General features: G+C 44.2%; 1 protein-coding gene across 4 annotated transcripts in view; it reads right to left on the reverse strand.

The window, feature by feature from the left end:
* Positions 1 to 2,650: 2,650 nt before the first annotated feature.
* Patr-1 (Protein associated with topo II related - 1) overlaps positions 2,651 to 19,382 on the reverse strand; it is a 265,261-nt gene continuing 248,529 nt past the window's right edge. For all 4 annotated transcript variants that reach the window (XM_075673867.1, XM_075673866.1, XM_075673864.1 and 1 more), the window contains 2 exons: positions 12,795 to 12,895; positions 2,651 to 4,475 (listed from right to left, as the gene is read on the reverse strand). In XM_075673867.1, the coding sequence (XP_075529982.1) occupies positions 4,163 to 4,475; positions 12,795 to 12,895 (414 nt within the window). In that variant the 3' untranslated portion in view covers positions 2,651 to 4,162. The remainder of the gene's footprint in view (positions 4,476 to 12,794; positions 12,896 to 19,382) is intronic.

Raw genomic sequence — 19,382 nt, forward strand, 5'->3', positions numbered from 1 at the left:
AAACATCTTGATGGGCGCGGACACTCGCTGTCAAAACGCTGGCATGGGGATGAGTGGCAGCAGCAGCGAGGGATCTTCGTGATACTTCTCGCTTCAATGCGAACGAAGCGGCGAGAACACATTGAACAAGAGGCTATCGGCCCTCGGCGCACCTAGACTTTGTACTCTTCGCAGATCGCTTTCAAAATAGGGCCGCGCCAGCGGCCACCGCAGTAGAACGCCGCCATCCACCCCCGGTGCCATGTGCGCGATGGAAGACGGCGCGCTTACTCCCTTGCACATGCGAGATCAAGCCACCATCCTTAGCCTCGCACGCTTTCACTGGCACCTACAGCTTACGGCGCACAACCACGGCGTTATGCAATTGGAGTTTATATGGAACATCAAGGCGATGCCGACGCCGAATGCGGAAATGCGCCTGGAGTGTGCCTATAATGGCTATCGAAAAAAGACGGCGGGGCTCGTGACGTATTCGTCACACAATCCTCCGGCATGGGAGAATGCAGGGAAGGAATTTTGCTTGTGGTGGCTTGACGGGGGCAAGTGGAGAGTGTCTATGCTGAAGGTGACGCGAAGCCTCCAGAAATCATTGGTTTGCGGCAATTCAAATATTTCTAGCTCTGCCATTAATGAACTAAATTTTTAAAAACCTGGCGGTAGAACACGCCTAAGAGTAATTCATTTTAAACAGCGCCAAAACACACAGACAGGAAAGAGCACAGTACCAGTGCTGAGAAGAGCTGAACAAATGGATGGCTCAGATAAAACACTGAAAGGAAAACTGCTCGCGGATGGCAAATGACTTGGAAGGGTTTTGGTGCGAGCTAGTTGGTACGGGTAATTAATTTTAAACATTGCCAAAAAACACAAGGACAAGGAAGAGCACAGAACCCGCTGTCTAAAATGAATGACCCATACCAACTAGCCCACGCCCAAACCCTTCTATGTCATCATTTACAGTCTGCAAGCAGTGTTCCTTTTGTGTTTTCTCTGAGCCATCCGTCTGTTCAGCTCTTCTCAGTGCTGGTCCTGTGCTCTTCCTTGTCCTTGTGTTTTTTTGGCAATAGGGAGTTTTAGAATAGGGGCCCCAATAGTTTGGGGCCCCAAAGAGCTTTGCGAGTGTTAGCGTTGGGGCACGTAGGAGTGAAGAGTTTTAGAATAGGGTTTGACGTTTGCGGATAGCGTCTTGCGCTGACAGCGCCACTACGGCGTCAAAAAAATTATTAGAAATAATTAAATAAATTATACCATTTTATGATAGGAATAATAATGTTTACTTGCGTGTATTCACGTTTAATTACAATTTAGAGGTTATTCTCTGTAAGCAGCAAACAATTAGTTGCGCTTAGTTTTGGGCAAACCAACTTTACTAGCCTTCACCAGCCAAGCTTAGCCGTGTTAGGCCTACGAGCCATTAGATCCACAATCGAATTCAAAATCAGCGGCGTCTAATGAGTCAATCTTCATAACTCACGCTAGTTGAGAGAAAGCGATAACAGCACTCACTTCTCCTAGCTTGCGAACTTCACGCGTTACCGCGAATCGAACCCAGTTTTGTGCTAGGTTAAAGCCGTCGCTTCGATGGGTGCCGCCATGTTTTCCGACGCAAAGCTTTTGGGGCCGCTATTTGGGCTCCCGCTAAATCGGTGAAATAGCGTTCCCAACGCAAAACCCAAACGGAGTTTGCGTCTTGCGCATGCGCAGTGGCTTCGACGCTATTTCTTTGGGGCCCCAAAACGTTTGGGGCCCCTATTCTAAAACTCGCGAATGTTTAAAATGACTGACTCGTACCAATTTGCTTGCACCCAAACCCTTCGAATTCATTATCATCTGTGGGCAGTGTTCGTCTGTGTTTTCTCTGATCCATCCGTTTGTTCAGCTCTTCTCAGCACTGGTCCTGTGCTCTTCCTTGTCTGTTTTTTTTGGCGCTGTTTAAAATGAATGGCCCATACTAACTAGCTCGCACCGAAACCCTTCCGAGTCATCATTTATTGTCTGCGAGCAGTGTTCGTCTTTGCGTTTTCTCTGATCCATCCGTTTGTTCAGCTCTTCTCGGCGCTAGTCCTGTGCTCTTCCTTGTCTGTGTTTTTTTGGCGCTGTTTAAAATGAATGACCCATACCAACTACCTCGCACCGAAACTCTTCCGAGTCATCATTGATCGTCTGCGAGCAGTGTTCGTTTTTGTGTTTTCTCTGATCCATCTGTTTGTTCAGCTCTTCTCAGCGCTGGTCCTGTGCTCTTCCTTGTCTGTGTTTTTTGGCAATGTTTAAAATGACTGACTCGTACCAATTTGCTCGCACCCAAACCCTTCGAATTCATTATTTATCATCTGCGAGCAGTGTTCGTCTTTGTGTTTTCTCTGATCCATCCGTTTGTTCAGCTCTTCTCAGCGCTAGTCCTGTGTTCTTCCTTGTCCGTGTGTTTTTTGGAACTGTTTAATATGAATGACCCATACCTACTAGCTCGCACCTAAACTCTTCTGCACCTAAAAGGCCATGAAATAACTTCCAGCATGTAACCAAAATTTGTTACGTGGCCTGATGAGGAGCCATTTCATAGCAAACACCTTTGATAACTTCATTAGGGAGTATTGTAGGGTTCCGAAAGATCTATATAAGCTTCCCCTTATAAATGCACAGGACACAGACAGATGAGCAACAAATTTATGTTGACACAAATGTTTGCAACTGTACAGTGATGGCTTCTCATTACAAGTTCAGAAAACAAGATGTAAACATCATTCAATGCCAATAGTTTCTATTTTTGCTACAAACAAATAATGCACAGGCTAACAAAGTTGGTAAATGAAAAACCAGATTAAGTTGAAAATGCCAGATGTTCAGCTGCACCTGCAGCTTTCTATGTTAGCTGCAAAAAAAAAAAAAAAAGCAATTTACAAGCACAGCAGAGATGAAAAGAGTTCAACTTTCAAGCACATGAACTCCACCCATATGACCACCAGTAATCAAAAAACAACTGGTAATGTAAAGTCAACGGTGCAATGTCACACTTCTACAGATGTGTTGAGGTGATAAGAAAGTCTGAGTTTACACAAACTCAACATCAAAATGCTTGTGCTCCATGATACAGAAAGAAGGCAACCCCTGAAGCAAATGTATGGGGGCACTTTGAGAACAAAAAGCAGGGCTTTGAAAATCGTCTGCTAAGCTCTCAAAAGTGAGTGGCCTCTTGCGAGAAGCCAAATACAAAGAAAACACTGAGAGCAAGCCTTTAAAACAAAGAGACAATGCAGTTTGACACTGAAAAAATTTGAGGATCCCCCTTTTATCACAGTGTCTGCGAAGAGCCCACAAGTCTCGGAACCATGAGAAGCACAAAAGGCATTCTTTTTTTTTTTGTAATGCAGCAAAGGTCTGAAGCTGTCAGAGAAGGTAACATCAACAGCAAAACCTTGGCTAGAACTAAAGCGAGCAAAAAAAGCAATTAGCACTTTCAAAGCAAGCAATGGGCAGAATTGCAATTACACTTCATATGACTGCAGAATGAAGTCAATTTTAATTAGGCTCCCACAGGGTAAATGGAACAGCAAAGCAGCATTTGAAAACAAGGAGCACTTTGAACAGCACATATGTATGAGAGAGGCTATGATCCCAATACATGAAAAAGCTTTACAGCTAGTATTTCTGACATGTTCCAACTTCTGGTAGCACAAAGTCGATGCTGATTTGTCCATTTTCTCATGAAGCAACAGTGCACTTTACCGAAAGATACAAAGATACAACATTTTGTGAATTCTTAATGTGGAGTCTCTAATGCAAAGACATCCAAATCATGCCAAGGTTTGACACTTCAGTGAAAATAACTAAGGAGCCATAGCAGGCCTGTTCAAAAATTTTCACTGTGTACCAATGACACTCTTGATACTACAGGCAAGTTAAGTAACTGCCATCCATCCCTAAACAGTTTGTGCGAAGAAATTCTGCCCATATTGCCATACCTGCCTGAAGTACTACAAGTCCCAACAGATACAGAAAAAAGGCAGAGGAGGAAAAAAAAAAGGAAGGAAAGTCGGCAGAAAACACCTCTTCTAATAAGCTTACGAGAGAGGCCTTCGTAAGTGCAATAAAAAAATTAATGACAGGAAGCACAGTGTAGCACAAAATGTCAATCTGTTGGCCTTCCACAAAAATAGGCTCCAGCTTAGTCAACAGCTGTTACAGGTTCACCACAGCAGGGCAATGCAGCTTTGTCGCCAAATCCGTTCTGCTGATGATGCAACTGAAGCACAGCCTGGTGTGTGGGCTTTACAGGATAAGTGCAGGACAGTTCACTAGCAAGCTGAGAGTTTATTGCAAAGCGTCGCAGCTGTGACGCAAGGGCTCGACGCTCATGTGGAAACAGCAGAAGTACTGCAGAGTCATATTTACTTTTGACGCTTGTGTCGTCTTCGCCAATGTCATGCTGCTTGAGTGAGGCGATGAGCAAATCCACCATTTCAGAAAGCAGCTTTGCCCTGCATCACACAAGGTAATTATAATAAAAAAATCAATAAATGTACATGTTCATTGTTGCATTCATTTGTGTAGCAGGTGGTGAAAGAAAAATAATGAGGATCAATTCCACGAGAGATCAAAACAGGCGGTACACATTTGGCATATTTTATTTTTCTCATAATTTTGCACATTATGCACACGTGACTGAATAGCGCTAAACTGCTACTTCTCTTTAAAGAAAGCTATCAGTAAATTGGAAAAATATCATTAAAGGTCTTTAGGTGATGAACAAATTTTACGAAATGTACTTCTTTTATTCACGTAAGCGAACTGTTTATTTCTATAGCTTTCATAGCGGTACTTTGCTGGAAAAAAAATAACGGAGGGCTAAAAAGGTGCTCGCTGCCTATTGATGAGGAATATTGTCCGCTGTACTGAAGCCACAAACTGTGCGTGTACATTTCGTTCAGTTTTATCTTTTGAAAACATTTTTCACCGACCGCAAATGCATTTTTCTTGCCAGTGAGCAAGGCTCATCAGAGAAGGAGGCGTGTCCTTGTATTACAATTTTTCAAGAAATGCTCATTTCTGGGCTATGGACCACTCTCTTGAAATGCAACATTCAACATTTGTAACTTTGTTCCAATAAAAATGATGCAACATCTTATTTTCATTGTATTATTCTGCAGATCTAGAGAAAAATTTGAGTGACATGGACAATATTGAGAGGACTTTTTTTTCAGACAATTTTCAATAAGTAAGATTTTTCAGATTTTGATGGTTAGAGTAAAAAAAAATGTATTACTTTAAAATTAGTAGAAAAATACAATTGCACAAGCTCGTTTTAGGCCTAAAGGCCTATTTCTGCTGTATACTGCAAGCTGGGATATCCAGAGAAGTACGAAGATGAGCAGATGTAAAAAATGCAGCATTTGAGATATTTTTTTTAAAGGTTACTCTGTCAGGGTGTCTACCAAGCTGACATTTCCTAATTCCCAGAGTGACATGGAACCTTGTTTTATGTCAAGACGGGCTGACAGCATGTCGCCCGATGGTGTCACTTTCTAGTAAGCATGTTAAAAAACTACTTAATCCAATTTGAATAGTAAGCAGTAGTGCCTATTTTCTTCAAAAAGAAAACAGAAGAGAGGGGTTAAAATGCACAGCAAATAAAATAGATATATTCGGCAGAATATATTCGGCCGAGCCTCCATAAAGTGCTTGCGAAAACAAGGAAGAAGGCTTGGTTCAACATCATCCAGGTGGCATCAATTAGGCGACAAGTTTCCGAAGTGTGGGCTCACCCTGCCGATTGTTGACGAGTCAGGTGGAAAGCTCTCCATAAGGTTATCATGCATGCGTCTAACGTCACTTGACTTGGCTGCCTGTGCCAGTCAATCCACATGTTTTCGTTCGCCTAAGTGGAACCCAAAGCCAGAACCGGCTGTGGTGCACCCTCATGCAGTCACGCTGCCCCGCGAACGACTTTTGTGGTCTCCATGGTTGTTTTCCTTGAATTACTTTGAGTTAAGGCAACCCGAGAGCCTGTTGGGCTCGTGTTCCTGAAAACCAACATGGCTGTTTGTGTGTTGAGCTGAGTCCTATACAGGTGCGGAGTCCTCTTCCCATCTGACAATGGCACCTTGTGTTGATTCCTTCCGGATGCTAATCTGAAGACCGGTGCCTAGTGCTCACGTGAGGCCGAACTGCACCAAGCCGCACATATCGAAGGCCCAAGCTGAAGGAGATTGCCCGAGCTCTCGGGACATGCTATAGGTGCCCCTGTCTGTAGTTTTGCTCTGGTTGTCGCAAGAGCAAGCAGCATAGCCATGGGGACTTTTCCCAGCGGCATGTTGCGGGAGCCTTTACTCTTGCAGCGACATGCTGAAGGTGCCTCTGTCTGCAGTTTTGCTCTTAGCGCAGGAACCAAACAACTCCCACAAACCCCCGGACTGGGCATTTGTGCAGTGTTGGGTTTCACTGGAGACAAATGGTTTCTGGCAACTCAGGGTAATAGTGTGTTCTCTTGTGTGCACAGCCCTCTAGCACCTTTGCGGCCTAATTACGTGTGCAGTGGCGCGCTAGGAGATGGCCGACATGGCCCTGTGGCTCGCTAAACTTGAAACCACGGTTGTCGGTACTCCTGTGAGACCCATAACGTCAAGCTTATCTTGTTCTGCTTTGTTCAAGGTGATGCAGGGAGCAGCGCAGTTTGCCTCAACAAAAGGACATTCTCATTTTTATGTTTCACTTAGTGCAATTTTCTGAAAAAAAAATGCCGTTCTTGAGCAGCATGGTGCTAAGGACTACTCTTGGTGAAATTTGGTGCAGCTGTTCGATCACTGCACACCAGGTTTCCCTCGAGACACCTTTGAGTTTTAAAGGGACACTAAATGCAAATATTAAGTCAAGCTTAAGTGATAGATTAGTGCTTGGAAATCTCTAAGGCGTCAATAATATCGCGAACAGGGCCTTAGTAATCGAGAAACTGAGGTAAATGCAGGACATGATTAGAGACTCCCCTGGGACATTCAAGCACTTGCCCGATGACGAAAGCACTCCTCAGTTAAATTCTGTCACTAGTACTCAACCACTTGCTGCAAAAAACACCATTGTATCGTATTAGAAGACGAAATAAAATTCTACTTATCCAGTTCTATTTCATATTTAGAAAAAAAAAAGAACTAATTGAAATTACCATTGACAATGATGCGGGCGGTCAAAATGTTTCGTTTTCGCTCGACTCTGTGCCGCCAATGCTTTCGCGTTTCAGTACATTACTGATCGCGTAGTGCTGCGCTGGTTTTTCTGGCTCGCAAAACTCGCACAAACTTCAAGTAGAAGAGAATTCAACTTCCATATTATGCCGCGGGATGCCCGAACGGTCTACGCCACTCGACAAAAAAGCAGCTGCAGTGGCGAATCCACCGCTCTGTCATGGCTCGGTGCTGCCTTCTGTCGGGTGCCGTTTTGCTCACCGATGGCAGCAAAGGGCGGTGATGGCATATGCATCATCACCACTCGCTCGGTTGGGTGGCGGGAGATTTGGATTTTGAAAAAGGTATTCCGACCCTTCATATGCAATTTTCTCGTAAACTAAGTCCTTTCTTGGCCCGAAACAAGTGTTGCGAGGTTTCTCGAATGGTATTTGAACAGTCCACGTCGATTTATTATTTGCCTTTAGTGTCCCTTTAAAGATGTTCTTTAAGCATTTAAGCCATTCCATTACCATCCTTCAAAAATGAGCACATTAAAGGCCAACTGCCACGAAATTTCATCAAGGCTAAATTAATTGCATATAAATGCTTAAGACATACTATGTAATCTTGGCAAAGCCGCAGGCCTGGTAATTGTTTAATTTTCTTATTAGCAGCCTTTAAATAGCACCTAAGCAGACAATGCATAGAGCTGGCGGTGAGCAGTAGTGATGTGGATATGACAAAAATCCCAGAACTGCACACGACTGCCGATCTCTCAGTTGCACCGAGGCAGCCAGGCGAGTCACTCGCTCAACATTTGCAAGTTGATGGGTGTCCCTCTCCATGTGCTTTCTCGTTGCGAATGTAATTTGAGCTGTTCCAGGAATGCCGATGCTTTGCGTGGCCGCTGGGTACTGTAACACGCACTCAAACACAAGCGATGGCTGTGCAGTACAGAACATTGTGCAAAGGAAGGCCAAGTCTTTTCTATCCCAGCTTTCAGGATGCAAGCGTGCACCAAGCTGCAGCAGGCAAGGGTGATATGGAACAGTCCACGCGCCCACACCAGTAAACTGCACTTGACGAAGTTGCACTACATTTCGTGAGCACAGTCACTTACTCATGCAAGATCTGCTTGCCAAACGCTTTCTTTGGATGGCTATAAGTACTATAAGCCGTGATAGCACACGAAAAGCAAAGGTAAGTTGTTTTCTCAAGCTATCTTGACAATGCAACTTAAAGGGCCGTGCAAGCCGTGCAACATGCGGACTTCCTATGGAGGATGAAACTTCCGGAGCTTCAACAAAGTAAGAGGAAACACCTTTCTAATAATTCACCGTCAAATAACGTACTAGTTCTTGGAGACGCCATTGTAAGTGATGACCATAGAAGAACCCTTGCTTTAGGTCCTAAGCACTGTTTGAAGCCTAACATAAAACTCGTTGACGTTTTAAGCATACCACGCTGCATAACCAGGTTCGTCCCGGAAGAAGAACGCTCACGATGTATTTCGGATTGCATTGCTAGCATTAAACAATCAAATTCTCATTTTAAGACGCCTGACCCTGTCCGACCGTTAGTTGATTACCTTGTTGAGCATGAACTTAGACCAGTAATATCTGAAAAGGAAGGTTATTTCGTAATTATGCCAGATGACATGTTTTCAGAAAAAGCGATTTCAGCCATAGAAAAGAATTTGCAGCCAGCAAAACTCAAGCCTTCGGTAGTTAAGCAATGTGCGGTTGACCTCTTGTCAAAGCATAATCTTGATAGGCTTGTCTGTAATGTCAAGAAAGCTAAATCCCTCACCTTTGAACTGTTTTTCTCGGCCAAGACCCATAAACAAGGAATTCCTTTTCGTGCTATAGTGTCAGAGAAAGGGACGTGGCAGGTCTGTGTCGCTAGTTACCTACAGAACTGCCTAGCTTCACTAGTTTTTTCAGACCCCTTTTGCCTACGTAATTCTCAGGCACTAGTTCAGTATTTGAGAGAGGAAAATCCTGGTGATTGTACAGCTTTTAGTATGGATATCGAAGACCTGTATTATTCCTTGCCGCATGACGGGTTGCTAAATTCCGTAAATGAGTGCATTAAAGAACAAGTGCAAGAGTCGGCTTTTATTGACAGATGCGGTGTTTCCACTGGAGCTTTTCTAGAAATTCTTTCAATGTACTTGAAGTCGACGCTGACTGGGTGGAGAGATGGCGTTTTTCTGCAGAAATCAGGCATATGTATTGGCTCAAAGGTTGCCCCTATTCTTAGCAACATTTACCTGAGTAAGGTTGACAACTGCTTAGAGAAAGCCTTAGGTGATAGCGTTATCAAGATATTTCGTTACGTTGATGATTACCTGATTTTCTGCAATAGGGAAGAATTCGATTCCGCTGCTACCTCAGTAAGTGAGCAATTTAAACTTTATGGGGGAGGATTAAAGTTTACCAAGGAATTTCCTCAGCGACGCGTAATTCAGTTTCTTGACATTTCCTCGATCTTCGAACAAAATCATGTTTATTGGCAGTATTCCCCAAGATCTTCGAAGCCGTTGCTAAACTTTCAATCCAAGCATTCTAAATTAGTAAAAAACGGAATTGCCATGTCGTGCCTTAAGTCTTCCCTCACCAGATCCTGCATGCACAACATGAGCGCCAGTTTTAATGCGCAGGTCTGGCGCCTATTAGAAGCAGGTTATCCTAGTGTAGCAGTGGCCACTGTGGCCGAGCGCCTAAAGAAGTCGGTTTCGAGAGGAACGGACGTGATTACAGAAAGCAGTAATAGCAAAAGAAGAGTAGTGGCTATTCCGTATATTCATTCAGTGCCGCACAGGCTTAAAAAAGTTGCTAGTAGATATGATGTTAATGTTGCTTTCACTGCTCCCAATAAGCTAGGTAAGATATGCGCTGCCGTACAGAATAAAAAGGAGCGGGTAAAAGGCGAAAAACGAACAGATATTTGTCCAGTAAAGCACAATAAGAACAACAGTTTTACTGTTACTGTCGTATGGGTGTGGTGTATAAAATTCCCCTTAGCTGTGGCCAGTTCTACGTAGGGCAAACGGGACGGTGTATCAATCAGAGGCTAATGGAACATAAAAGGTCGTTAACCGGTGGATCGGCTTCTAATCTTTCGCTACATTGCCGAGATTGTAACTGCACGCCAGAGTTAGATGAATGCGCGATATTGTACAGGCATAAGAATGAAGATATGTGTCTTATGGTGGAGACATGGCATATCTATAATGGTGGAAGTGCGTGCGTGAGTCAGCCTTTGATTACTTTACATAAGGAAGAGATTAAGTGCCTTAACACTTATCTCTCACGTAGACCGGCACGTGTACCCGATTGACACGTGGTGTTACCATTCCTGAGCATGCGCAGATGAGTTTTGTGTCTTCCTTTTTCGCCTCAGTGCTCCCTTCAGTTGATAGTCGGCGTTCGTGTTGTCCACTTCTCTACTCTTGTGTCCTGTCTGCATGCCTCACTTCTATTTTGCATAATGAAAAAGATGGCTGTCGAGAATGATTCCACCTACACACGTAAATCGTTGTCTTCTGACTGGCGCCACTCTTGGTTGCACCATAACAATATATATATAGATCATGCACTCTGGTGCAACCCATATGAGCATTTTCTTTTTCTCAAGCACACATGGTGCAGAAGCAACGTCAGCGACGTGCCTGCAATATCCTGTCAAAGTTATCAAGAGGCCGACCACACTGAGCCAGCAATGCTGCCAGCCAAAGTAGCTGAACTTTTTGACTGCGTCGAATAACAATGGATTCAAGTGGAGTGCGATAAACGTTGGCTTTCTGCATCTAGGAGGAGTGCTGATAGACATTTTTTTTTTGCTGGAATTTGCAGGCCACAAAATTTTGTTTATGGAAACTGAACACCCTGAAAATGTGCATGTTGCAATGAGTACACAAGCCTGCATAATCACATTTCATCATGCTGACATATACACCAGTGCAACTTCATATATCTACCGATTTCTTTCTCTGAGGCGCTCGAAAAGTGGGGGGGTGCGACTAATACAATGGTGTGACTTATATTCCAGAAAGTACGGTATACAGTCAACCCTGGATATATTGAACTCGAAGGGGATCGCGAAATAGTTCGATGTATCGATAATTCGAAATATAAAATATGCATGTCAAAAGCGTCTCTAACAACTCCACACATCTCAAGGCAGTTTCCTGATGTCGTGACTAATGGGAACTTACCGATCTGTGCCTCCAAGGCATGTAAAAAAACAAAAACACAGCACGATGACCAGAGCCCTTTATTTCGGAAGAAAAAAATCTGTGACCTTTGCTTGCTTTTTCTTCTGCACCATCAAGTTCATTAAGCTCTCCTCAAGCTTGTTGACAGTGTCCAAATGAGAAAGGCCAGCTCCTTCCATTGTGCATTTGCTGAAACAGTGCCGTCTCATCTGCGTTGAGTATTTGCGACAGCGAAAAGCTGTCGGAAATATTCGGCCGCTCTTCGGACAACCACTTCTCTATGTGACTTGTGCTAGTTGCCTCGCTTTCACCCGAAAGGGTCTTTCCGACGATGCTGTAGCGACTCTTAAATTGCTGCTGCCAACCAGTGCCACCAGTGAAGCTTTCTTCTCCGAAGGCTACAGCAAACCATTTGGCCTTCTCCATGAGCATTGGGCCATCAACAGGTATGTTCTTGGCACGTGTCTCCAAAAACCAGACGTACAATGCCTTCTCGACCTTGTCAAAGGTTGGGATGCGCACACGACACGCTCCAGGGCAACTGGACTGCATTGCCTGCAGCTTAACATCGCCTTTGTTCTTGAGGATCGTACTCAGGGTGTTGCGAGGAATTCCGAACGCTGCGGCGACCGACGACTTTTTCTTGCCAGCCTCCACCCGTCGAATTATGTCCGCCTTTGTTGAAAAATCCAAATTCTTGCGTTTTTTCACGGCCATGGCTCCAGAATGTGCCAAAAGGGGAAAGAAAAACGCACTGCACCACACGAGTCTCAAGCCTTCGCATTGGTCTCGTGAATAAAAGGAACAAAGCAAATTGAAAGACGCACCGCTTTGCGTCTCCGCACTACCAGAAGCCCAAGCTGCACTGACCTCGTTCGTCTTGCTGCGCCAGCGGTGTCAGCCAAACAAAACACAGGAAACGGGCGCCTGCGGTCAGCGTGGTTTCTCCCTCCGGCTTCCCTTTCACACCCAATCACACCCAAGTGCTCCTCGTCACTTGCCTTTTACCCACACACCCCTTTCTCAGAGTGCGGGGCAGCGTGCGTGAGATCGCAGGAACACCGCGAGAGCTTCGTGAGGAGAAGCGCACTTGCGGGGGTGGGATGCGATGGGAGAAGCGCACTTGCAGGGGTGAGGTATGGTGGGAGAAGCGCACTTGCCGGGGGCGCAGCTCAGCACGGAGTTTGATACATCGATATGGCGGTGCACGGGAGTTCTATATACACGAACAATAGTGCTATAATTTTGCATGGGATTCCCAAAGGGATTTTTCAACTGTTCGATATAGGCAATAATTCGATATATCCGGGATCGACTGTATACGGTATACAGTACAGTATACAGTGTAAAATGGCCACCCTAGCTTTGTAGCCATGAGCAGGCACAAAAGAGCAGAAAGAAATATCAAAAAAAGGTCTTACCATTTCTTGTGCACTTCATTCAGGAATGGCTGGCTAGCTTCTTCACACTGAAAATGGTGTTCCGCTCGCACTACAATAGCCCAGGCCACACGGAGAGCAAACTGAAATAAACATTTTGTACCACTATGTACTGCTACACAATGACATCCAAACAAGACAGAGGCTAACAGGAAGATGGAGGCTTGAACAGTGGTTGCACAAAGAATTTCACTGAAGCAAATGTATTATGTCTGACCAGTGTTATGTACAAAGACATGAATCGCATAATGGCAGGACCCTTGGAGTTCAGCCAGAAGGGAAAGTAAATGATTTTATATTTGAAAAACTTAAAGACAAGAAGAAAGATGCTATCATTTCTGTACCCTCTTAATTTTTTGAATTTGTACTTATGATTCCTTTCAATGGTAACTAAGGCAGGTCATATGCAATTCTGCCAAGTAAAATATTCTGCAGATCTCATGCACTGTGCGAATCGCCATTATGCAAAGCATTTTGCAGGCAACTGGCTATGCAGCATCGTTCGGGGTTTCACAAAGTGCTACTAGGGTGACCAACCTGTTTTGTGTAAATCCAGTAGTTGCGTGTGTGACGCAAGTACAGTGAACTGGAATGAACGTGAGTGTGTGATGACAGCAGCTAGATGATGGCAACAATGATTGCATAATTTCTACGAACGATCGAATTAATGTGAACGAGCGGCATGGAGGTGAGAGATAGATAAGAAATGCAAGAACTAAATTCTCACTGACAGCAGCACGTGGTATCACTTAAAGGACACATATAGGTGACTTGGCGGCAATACTGTTACACAACCTGAAGCCTGTGTCCTTTTATAGCCGTTTGGACGAGTGGTGTGGTGCAGCAGTTTGCCTTGGGCGAGCTGTGATGACGTGCCATAGCGGAATTAGATGTAGCGCTGTTGTACTCACACACTATGTGCACGAGGTAAGTGCATGTCTCGACATCTGATTAAGCGGCCTGGTAACGACAAGAAGGGCCACGAAAGTCCGGTATGAGCTTATGGATGAACAAGGAGGTAGCGTGCTGCGATCTGGCAGTCTGAAATCAATGTTCATGGAAAACTTGTTTCTCAATCACTGTTTGAATGAATGCAACCACCGCCTGGTGTTTGCTGCCAAAATGCTGGGATCTTCTTACACATGTGACCTGGCTCGAGTGCAGGTGGCATGCGAGAATCAGAGGCGACAATCGGATAACGAAGCTGGAAGGACGATGCAATGACCATCACGAACATGAGCATATGATCATCGGCCCAAGTACGTACTTGGTCCACTGGTTCGGCATAATTCCTTCTCATAATAATATCATGTCATGAATGCGTACAGGCATGCCATGAATTTATCTTATTCTTGTCACAGATGTCATGACATGCATGGGAATCACTTCATTGCTTCATTACAGACAAGTAATGATATCCATTCATGGCATTTATGCCAACCATGTTATGACATGCATGTCGTAACATGCATATCCAGAATGTATCTAGGGGGAGAAATGCCTGTCATGTCATTCAATCCATTAATGTCATTCATGTCAGGTCCATTGTTTAACATGCGTCAAGACATCCATGACACGAATGAACTGACATGCATGGCACGACATGCACGCACACGTGTGGTCGTTATGTCATGTCAGGAAGTACATATCATGCAATTCATGGAATGTCATGATGTGCATTTCATTAATGTGATGGCATTGAAGTCATAATAATGATGATGTGTGGTGTTTTATGGCGAAGGGCCAGGTTTGGCCAAAGAGCGCCATGACAAGTGGTAATGTTGGCGATGTATTATGGATTGCGCGCACAATGAATTCCTCATGGTAGATGTGACATGGCTGTAAAAGGGCCTAAAACCTGTAGCTGTAAGTGGTGTAGAATATATAGGTGCTAAAATAATGACGGTGACTAGGCTGATGAAGGCTATGGCAATGGGCTTTCGTTAAAACATGATGCAATAAAACATAACACTGACACCAGAGTTTCAACAGAGCCCTTGAATGCAGGGCTGTTAGCCATGTGCTAAAAGTGGCCTGGCCAAATGATTTTCAGGGTGTCAGTTTCGGCTAAAAAATCTAAGACTGTTTGCAGATTAAAAAGCGGTTCATCGCTAAGAAAAAATACAGGGTGAAGGGGTATATTCTCGTTATATGCAGCAGGGAAATGCTTTTTCCTCTCTCTTTGTATGGCAGGGCACTGAATAAGAACATGGATGACTGTGAGACTATTGCCGCACTTAATACAATGTTGGAGGATCGCTCACAGTCAAGAGATAAGAGTGAGTACCGTATGTGTGGCCTATCCTTAATCGGCAAAGAAGTACTTCCTTGTACCGTGCTGTTTTTCCACTTATCCAGTTCCCAAGTTTTGGTTTTACAATGTGAATGCTTGTGTATACCATTCGCCTTGACAATGACTCCTCAATTTGCGACGCAGAAAAGGCCTTAGGTCTGTGGCAGGGATGGGGTTATTTCCATCTTTGTCGCTAAAACTCACTGACGTAGCCATTTCGTCAGCAGCCACATTGCCTTCTATACCCCTGTGGCCAGGTACCAGCATAAGACGATCACTTGATTGCACATGTTTGCAGACCACAACAAGGTATTTAGTTAATTCTAAACAGAGTTCTGTTGTTTTCGTAGGCTAATTAGGGCTCTCACTACACTTAATGAGTCTGTGAAGAGAACAGCCTTAGCGACGTTTGTGAGCCTTATGTGCTAAATAGCCAAGAGTATAGCATATGCTTCCGCTGTAAAGATGCTTGTGTGTGGGTTTAGTGCCCCACATGTGGAAAATGAGGGTCCGAAAGCTGCGTAAGCAACACCACCAGTAGACTACGAAGCATCTGTGTAAAATTCAGCACAGGAATACTTCACTTTAAGCTCAAGAAAATCTAATTGTATGTGAGCCTCAGGTGCTCGTTTCGATATTTTTAAGAACGAGATGTCACATTGGACAGTTTGCCACTCCCAAGGCGGTGGAAGCTGAGTAGGAGCCATTAGGACATTCTCTAAAACAGGGATGCCTGTTTCTTCTGACAGTGCTTCCAATAGGAGGGACAGAGGAGGCCTGGTGGCTGGGCGGTTATGGAATAGCCTGGCAATGGACAAGTCGCTAATTGTAAAATGACATGGATGCTGAATATCTGATTTAACTTTTAGGGCGTAAGAGAAAATATGCTCTTTGTAGATGCAGAGACCATTCGTTGGATTCAATGTACAGGCTCTCTACAGGACTAGTCCTGAAAGCACCTGTAGCAAGACGGATACTCAAGTGGTGAATCGAATCTAGCATCTTCAAGGCATTAGGCGTAGCAGAGTTATACATTATAGCACTGTGATCAAAGCGTGACCTTACCAAACTTTTATACAAGCTCAAAAGGCACTTTCTGTCACTTCCCCGGGATGTACAGGACAAGAGCTTCAGAAGATTCATTGTCTTCATGCACTTCACTTTCAGATAATTCAAGTGGGGGATAAACGTTAATTTAGAGTCTAAAATGTGGCCCAAAAATTTATGTTCATGGCTCACAGGGAGCTGTTGTCGATTAAGGTAAATAGCGGGTTCAGGTACTATACCTCTCTTGTTCGAGAAGAGAACACACATGCTTTTTTGCGGGTTTAACTTAAACCCATTCTCATCAGCCCACTTTGACAATTTGTTTAGCCCAAGCTGTACATGTCGCTCAAAGATGGAAAGACTACATGATTTCAAACCTATTTGTAAGTCATCCACTTACACTGAATAAAACATTGTACGTGGTATGATGGTAAAAAGCGAGTTCATTTTTACAACGAATAGAGTGCAGCTCAGCATGCCACCTTGTCGTACACCCCTTTCCTGTGTAAATAGACTAGATAGCGCATTACCAACTCTGACGTGGAATGCGCAGTTAGATAAGTAACTCTGGATGACATTCAGCGAATTGCCTCGCACTCCCATTTCAGCCAGGTCACGGCGAATTCCGAAACGCCACGTGGTGTCTTACGCCTTCTCCATGTCAATAAATACTGACAAACAGAACTGCTCATGCACAAAAGCATCGCGAATATTTGTCTCAATGCGGACAAGGTGATCAATTGTGGATCTACCTTCCCTGAAGCCACACTGTAGGGGATCTAATAGTTTGTTACTTTCAAGAAAATGAAGGAGACGCTGGTTAACCATTTTCTCAAATTTCTCAAACTGTTTACATAGGCAACTTGTCAACGCTATAGGCCTATAGCTGTTGACCGAAGTTGGATCCTTGCCGTCTTTTAGTATTGGAATGATTATTGCTTCCTTCCAGGCGGATGGAATGCAGCCAGCAGAAAACACAGAGTTGAAAAATGACAGTAGTGTTTTGTGGGCTTCAGGGTGTAGGTGTTTGATCATTTCATACAATATTCTGTCACTTCCTGGAGCGGACGTGTTACAGCCATTTGGTGCAGCTTGGAATTCCGCCATGTTAAATGGACGGTTGTAAGGTTGATTACTATTTCCTTTCCGACCCAGAGGCAGTCGTTCCGCTTGTTTCTGGTATCTGAGAAACGTATCTGAGTAGCGGGATGAACTAGAAATCTGTTCAAAATGTACCCCTAGAGAATCAGCTTGGTCAATAAGTGTGTCTCCTTGTGTATTTACCAAGAGTAGAGGATGAGTTTCGCGGCCTTTTATTTTGTTTACCCTGTTCCAGGTTTTTCTTTCATCTGTATATGAATTAATATTATAGATGTATTTTTGCCAGCTTTCCCTTTTGGCTAGGCGGCGCATTCTTCTACCTTCGGACTTTGTTTTCTTGAAGCTAATCAAGTTCTCGGTAGTTGGATAGTCGCGAAGGCGACTCCAAGCCTTATTTTGATTTTTGCGAGCTTCCTTACACTGCTCATTCCACCAAGGAATACGTCGTTCAGAGGGCGTTCCGTTCGTTTCAGGGATACATATTGATGGAGCGTCAGTTACAAATGCCATCAAATATGACACTGCATCATCGATTGAGAGAGTACAGGCATTGAAGTCATATTATTCACATTAAGTCATGCACACATGTCGTGCCATTTATATCCAGATATACATTGAGTTAAAGAAACGAGCATAAGGGCATCATGTCATTCATGTCACGCTGCACACGACACATCATTCATATAATTACATTTATGTCATCCATGTTAGGTCATACACGTATCCTGATATACAAATGTGTTCACAAAGTATCGAACAGTCTTTCCCACGTAAACTAATGAAGTGCAGGAGGCTTCCTTTGGTGGGTATATGGAGGGAATGCACACGCGCATGCTTAAATCTTGTTTCCACCTGAAGAAAGGATTAGTTGCTGGCATTCGGCCTATGAGTGAGGACGTGTAGTGAGCACTTGTCAGATTCCAATAAGTTACAGAATGATGAAACAAAATAAGCAGCAATATTGCACCAAATCTTGAAAAAAAAAAAAAAATGGGAATACCCTCGTGGGAACCATTTGCAGGATTCAACAGGCTTTCAGGGACGATGCCATGAGCATCTCATGGATAAAGGAATGGTACAACTGCTTCAAAGATGGCCGCACATCAGTGGATAGTGTGAACCCCGTTCAGGCAGACCCATAACAAGGTGAAATGAGAATGTCATTGGGCAAGTGCGGACTTTGCTCATGGAGGACTGTCGCATCACAGTCGGAGAAGTAGTGAACGAGATAGTGGCTAAGCATTAGATCGGTACACTCAATTTTGACCAAGGATATGGGCATGAGGAGAGCGCCCGCAAGGTTTATACCGAAAATGCTAACAATAGAGTAAAAGCAACTCTGGAAATCGCACAGGACCTGCTGGACAATGGAAATAGTAACCCCAACTTTCCAAACACTGTGATAACAGGTGGGGAGTTGTGGGTTAGGGTACGACCCAGAAAACAAGATGCCGTCATCACAGTGATAACATCTGACATCCCAGAAGCCAAAAAAGCATGGCAGGTCCACAGCAATGTTAAGGTCATGTTGACAGTTTTCTTCACCTCCCGTGGGGTTGTGTATCATGAATACGCACCACAAGGCCAAACCATCACAAAGGAAAACTACCAGAAGGATCTTCGTCGCCTTCGCGATGCTGTGTGGTGCAAACGACCAGATATGTGGGCAGCAAAAACATGGCATCTCCATCATGACAACGCTGCTGCCTATTCTGCACATCTGATTCTGATTTTTTTTGCCAAACACAACATTCCTGCGGTTCATCAGGCCCCCGTACTCTCATGACATGTGTAATTCCATGTGACTTTTGACTATTTCCCAAGCTGAAAATGCCACTGAAAGGAACCCGATTTGAGTTGAGAGAAGGCATGATGCAGAATGCTACGGCCCGGCTGATCACCATTCCAAAAGATGTGTTCCAGAAGTGTTTCTAACAATGGTGAGAGTGCTAGAAGTGTGTGCGTTATCAAGGAGACTACTTTGAAGGGGATTAGGGTCTTATACCTCTTAATCAATAAAGCTATTTGTGCTGACCAAAGGTTTGATACCTTTTGAATATACCTCGACATAGAGTTGAATGACCAGGACGGCATCATGTCATTTACAGTCGCCAACCAATTTTCCGGAC

Source organism: Dermacentor variabilis, chromosome 11, assembly GCF_050947875.1.
Source record: "Dermacentor variabilis isolate Ectoservices chromosome 11, ASM5094787v1, whole genome shotgun sequence".
Lineage (NCBI taxonomy): Eukaryota > Metazoa > Arthropoda > Arachnida > Ixodida > Ixodidae > Dermacentor > Dermacentor variabilis.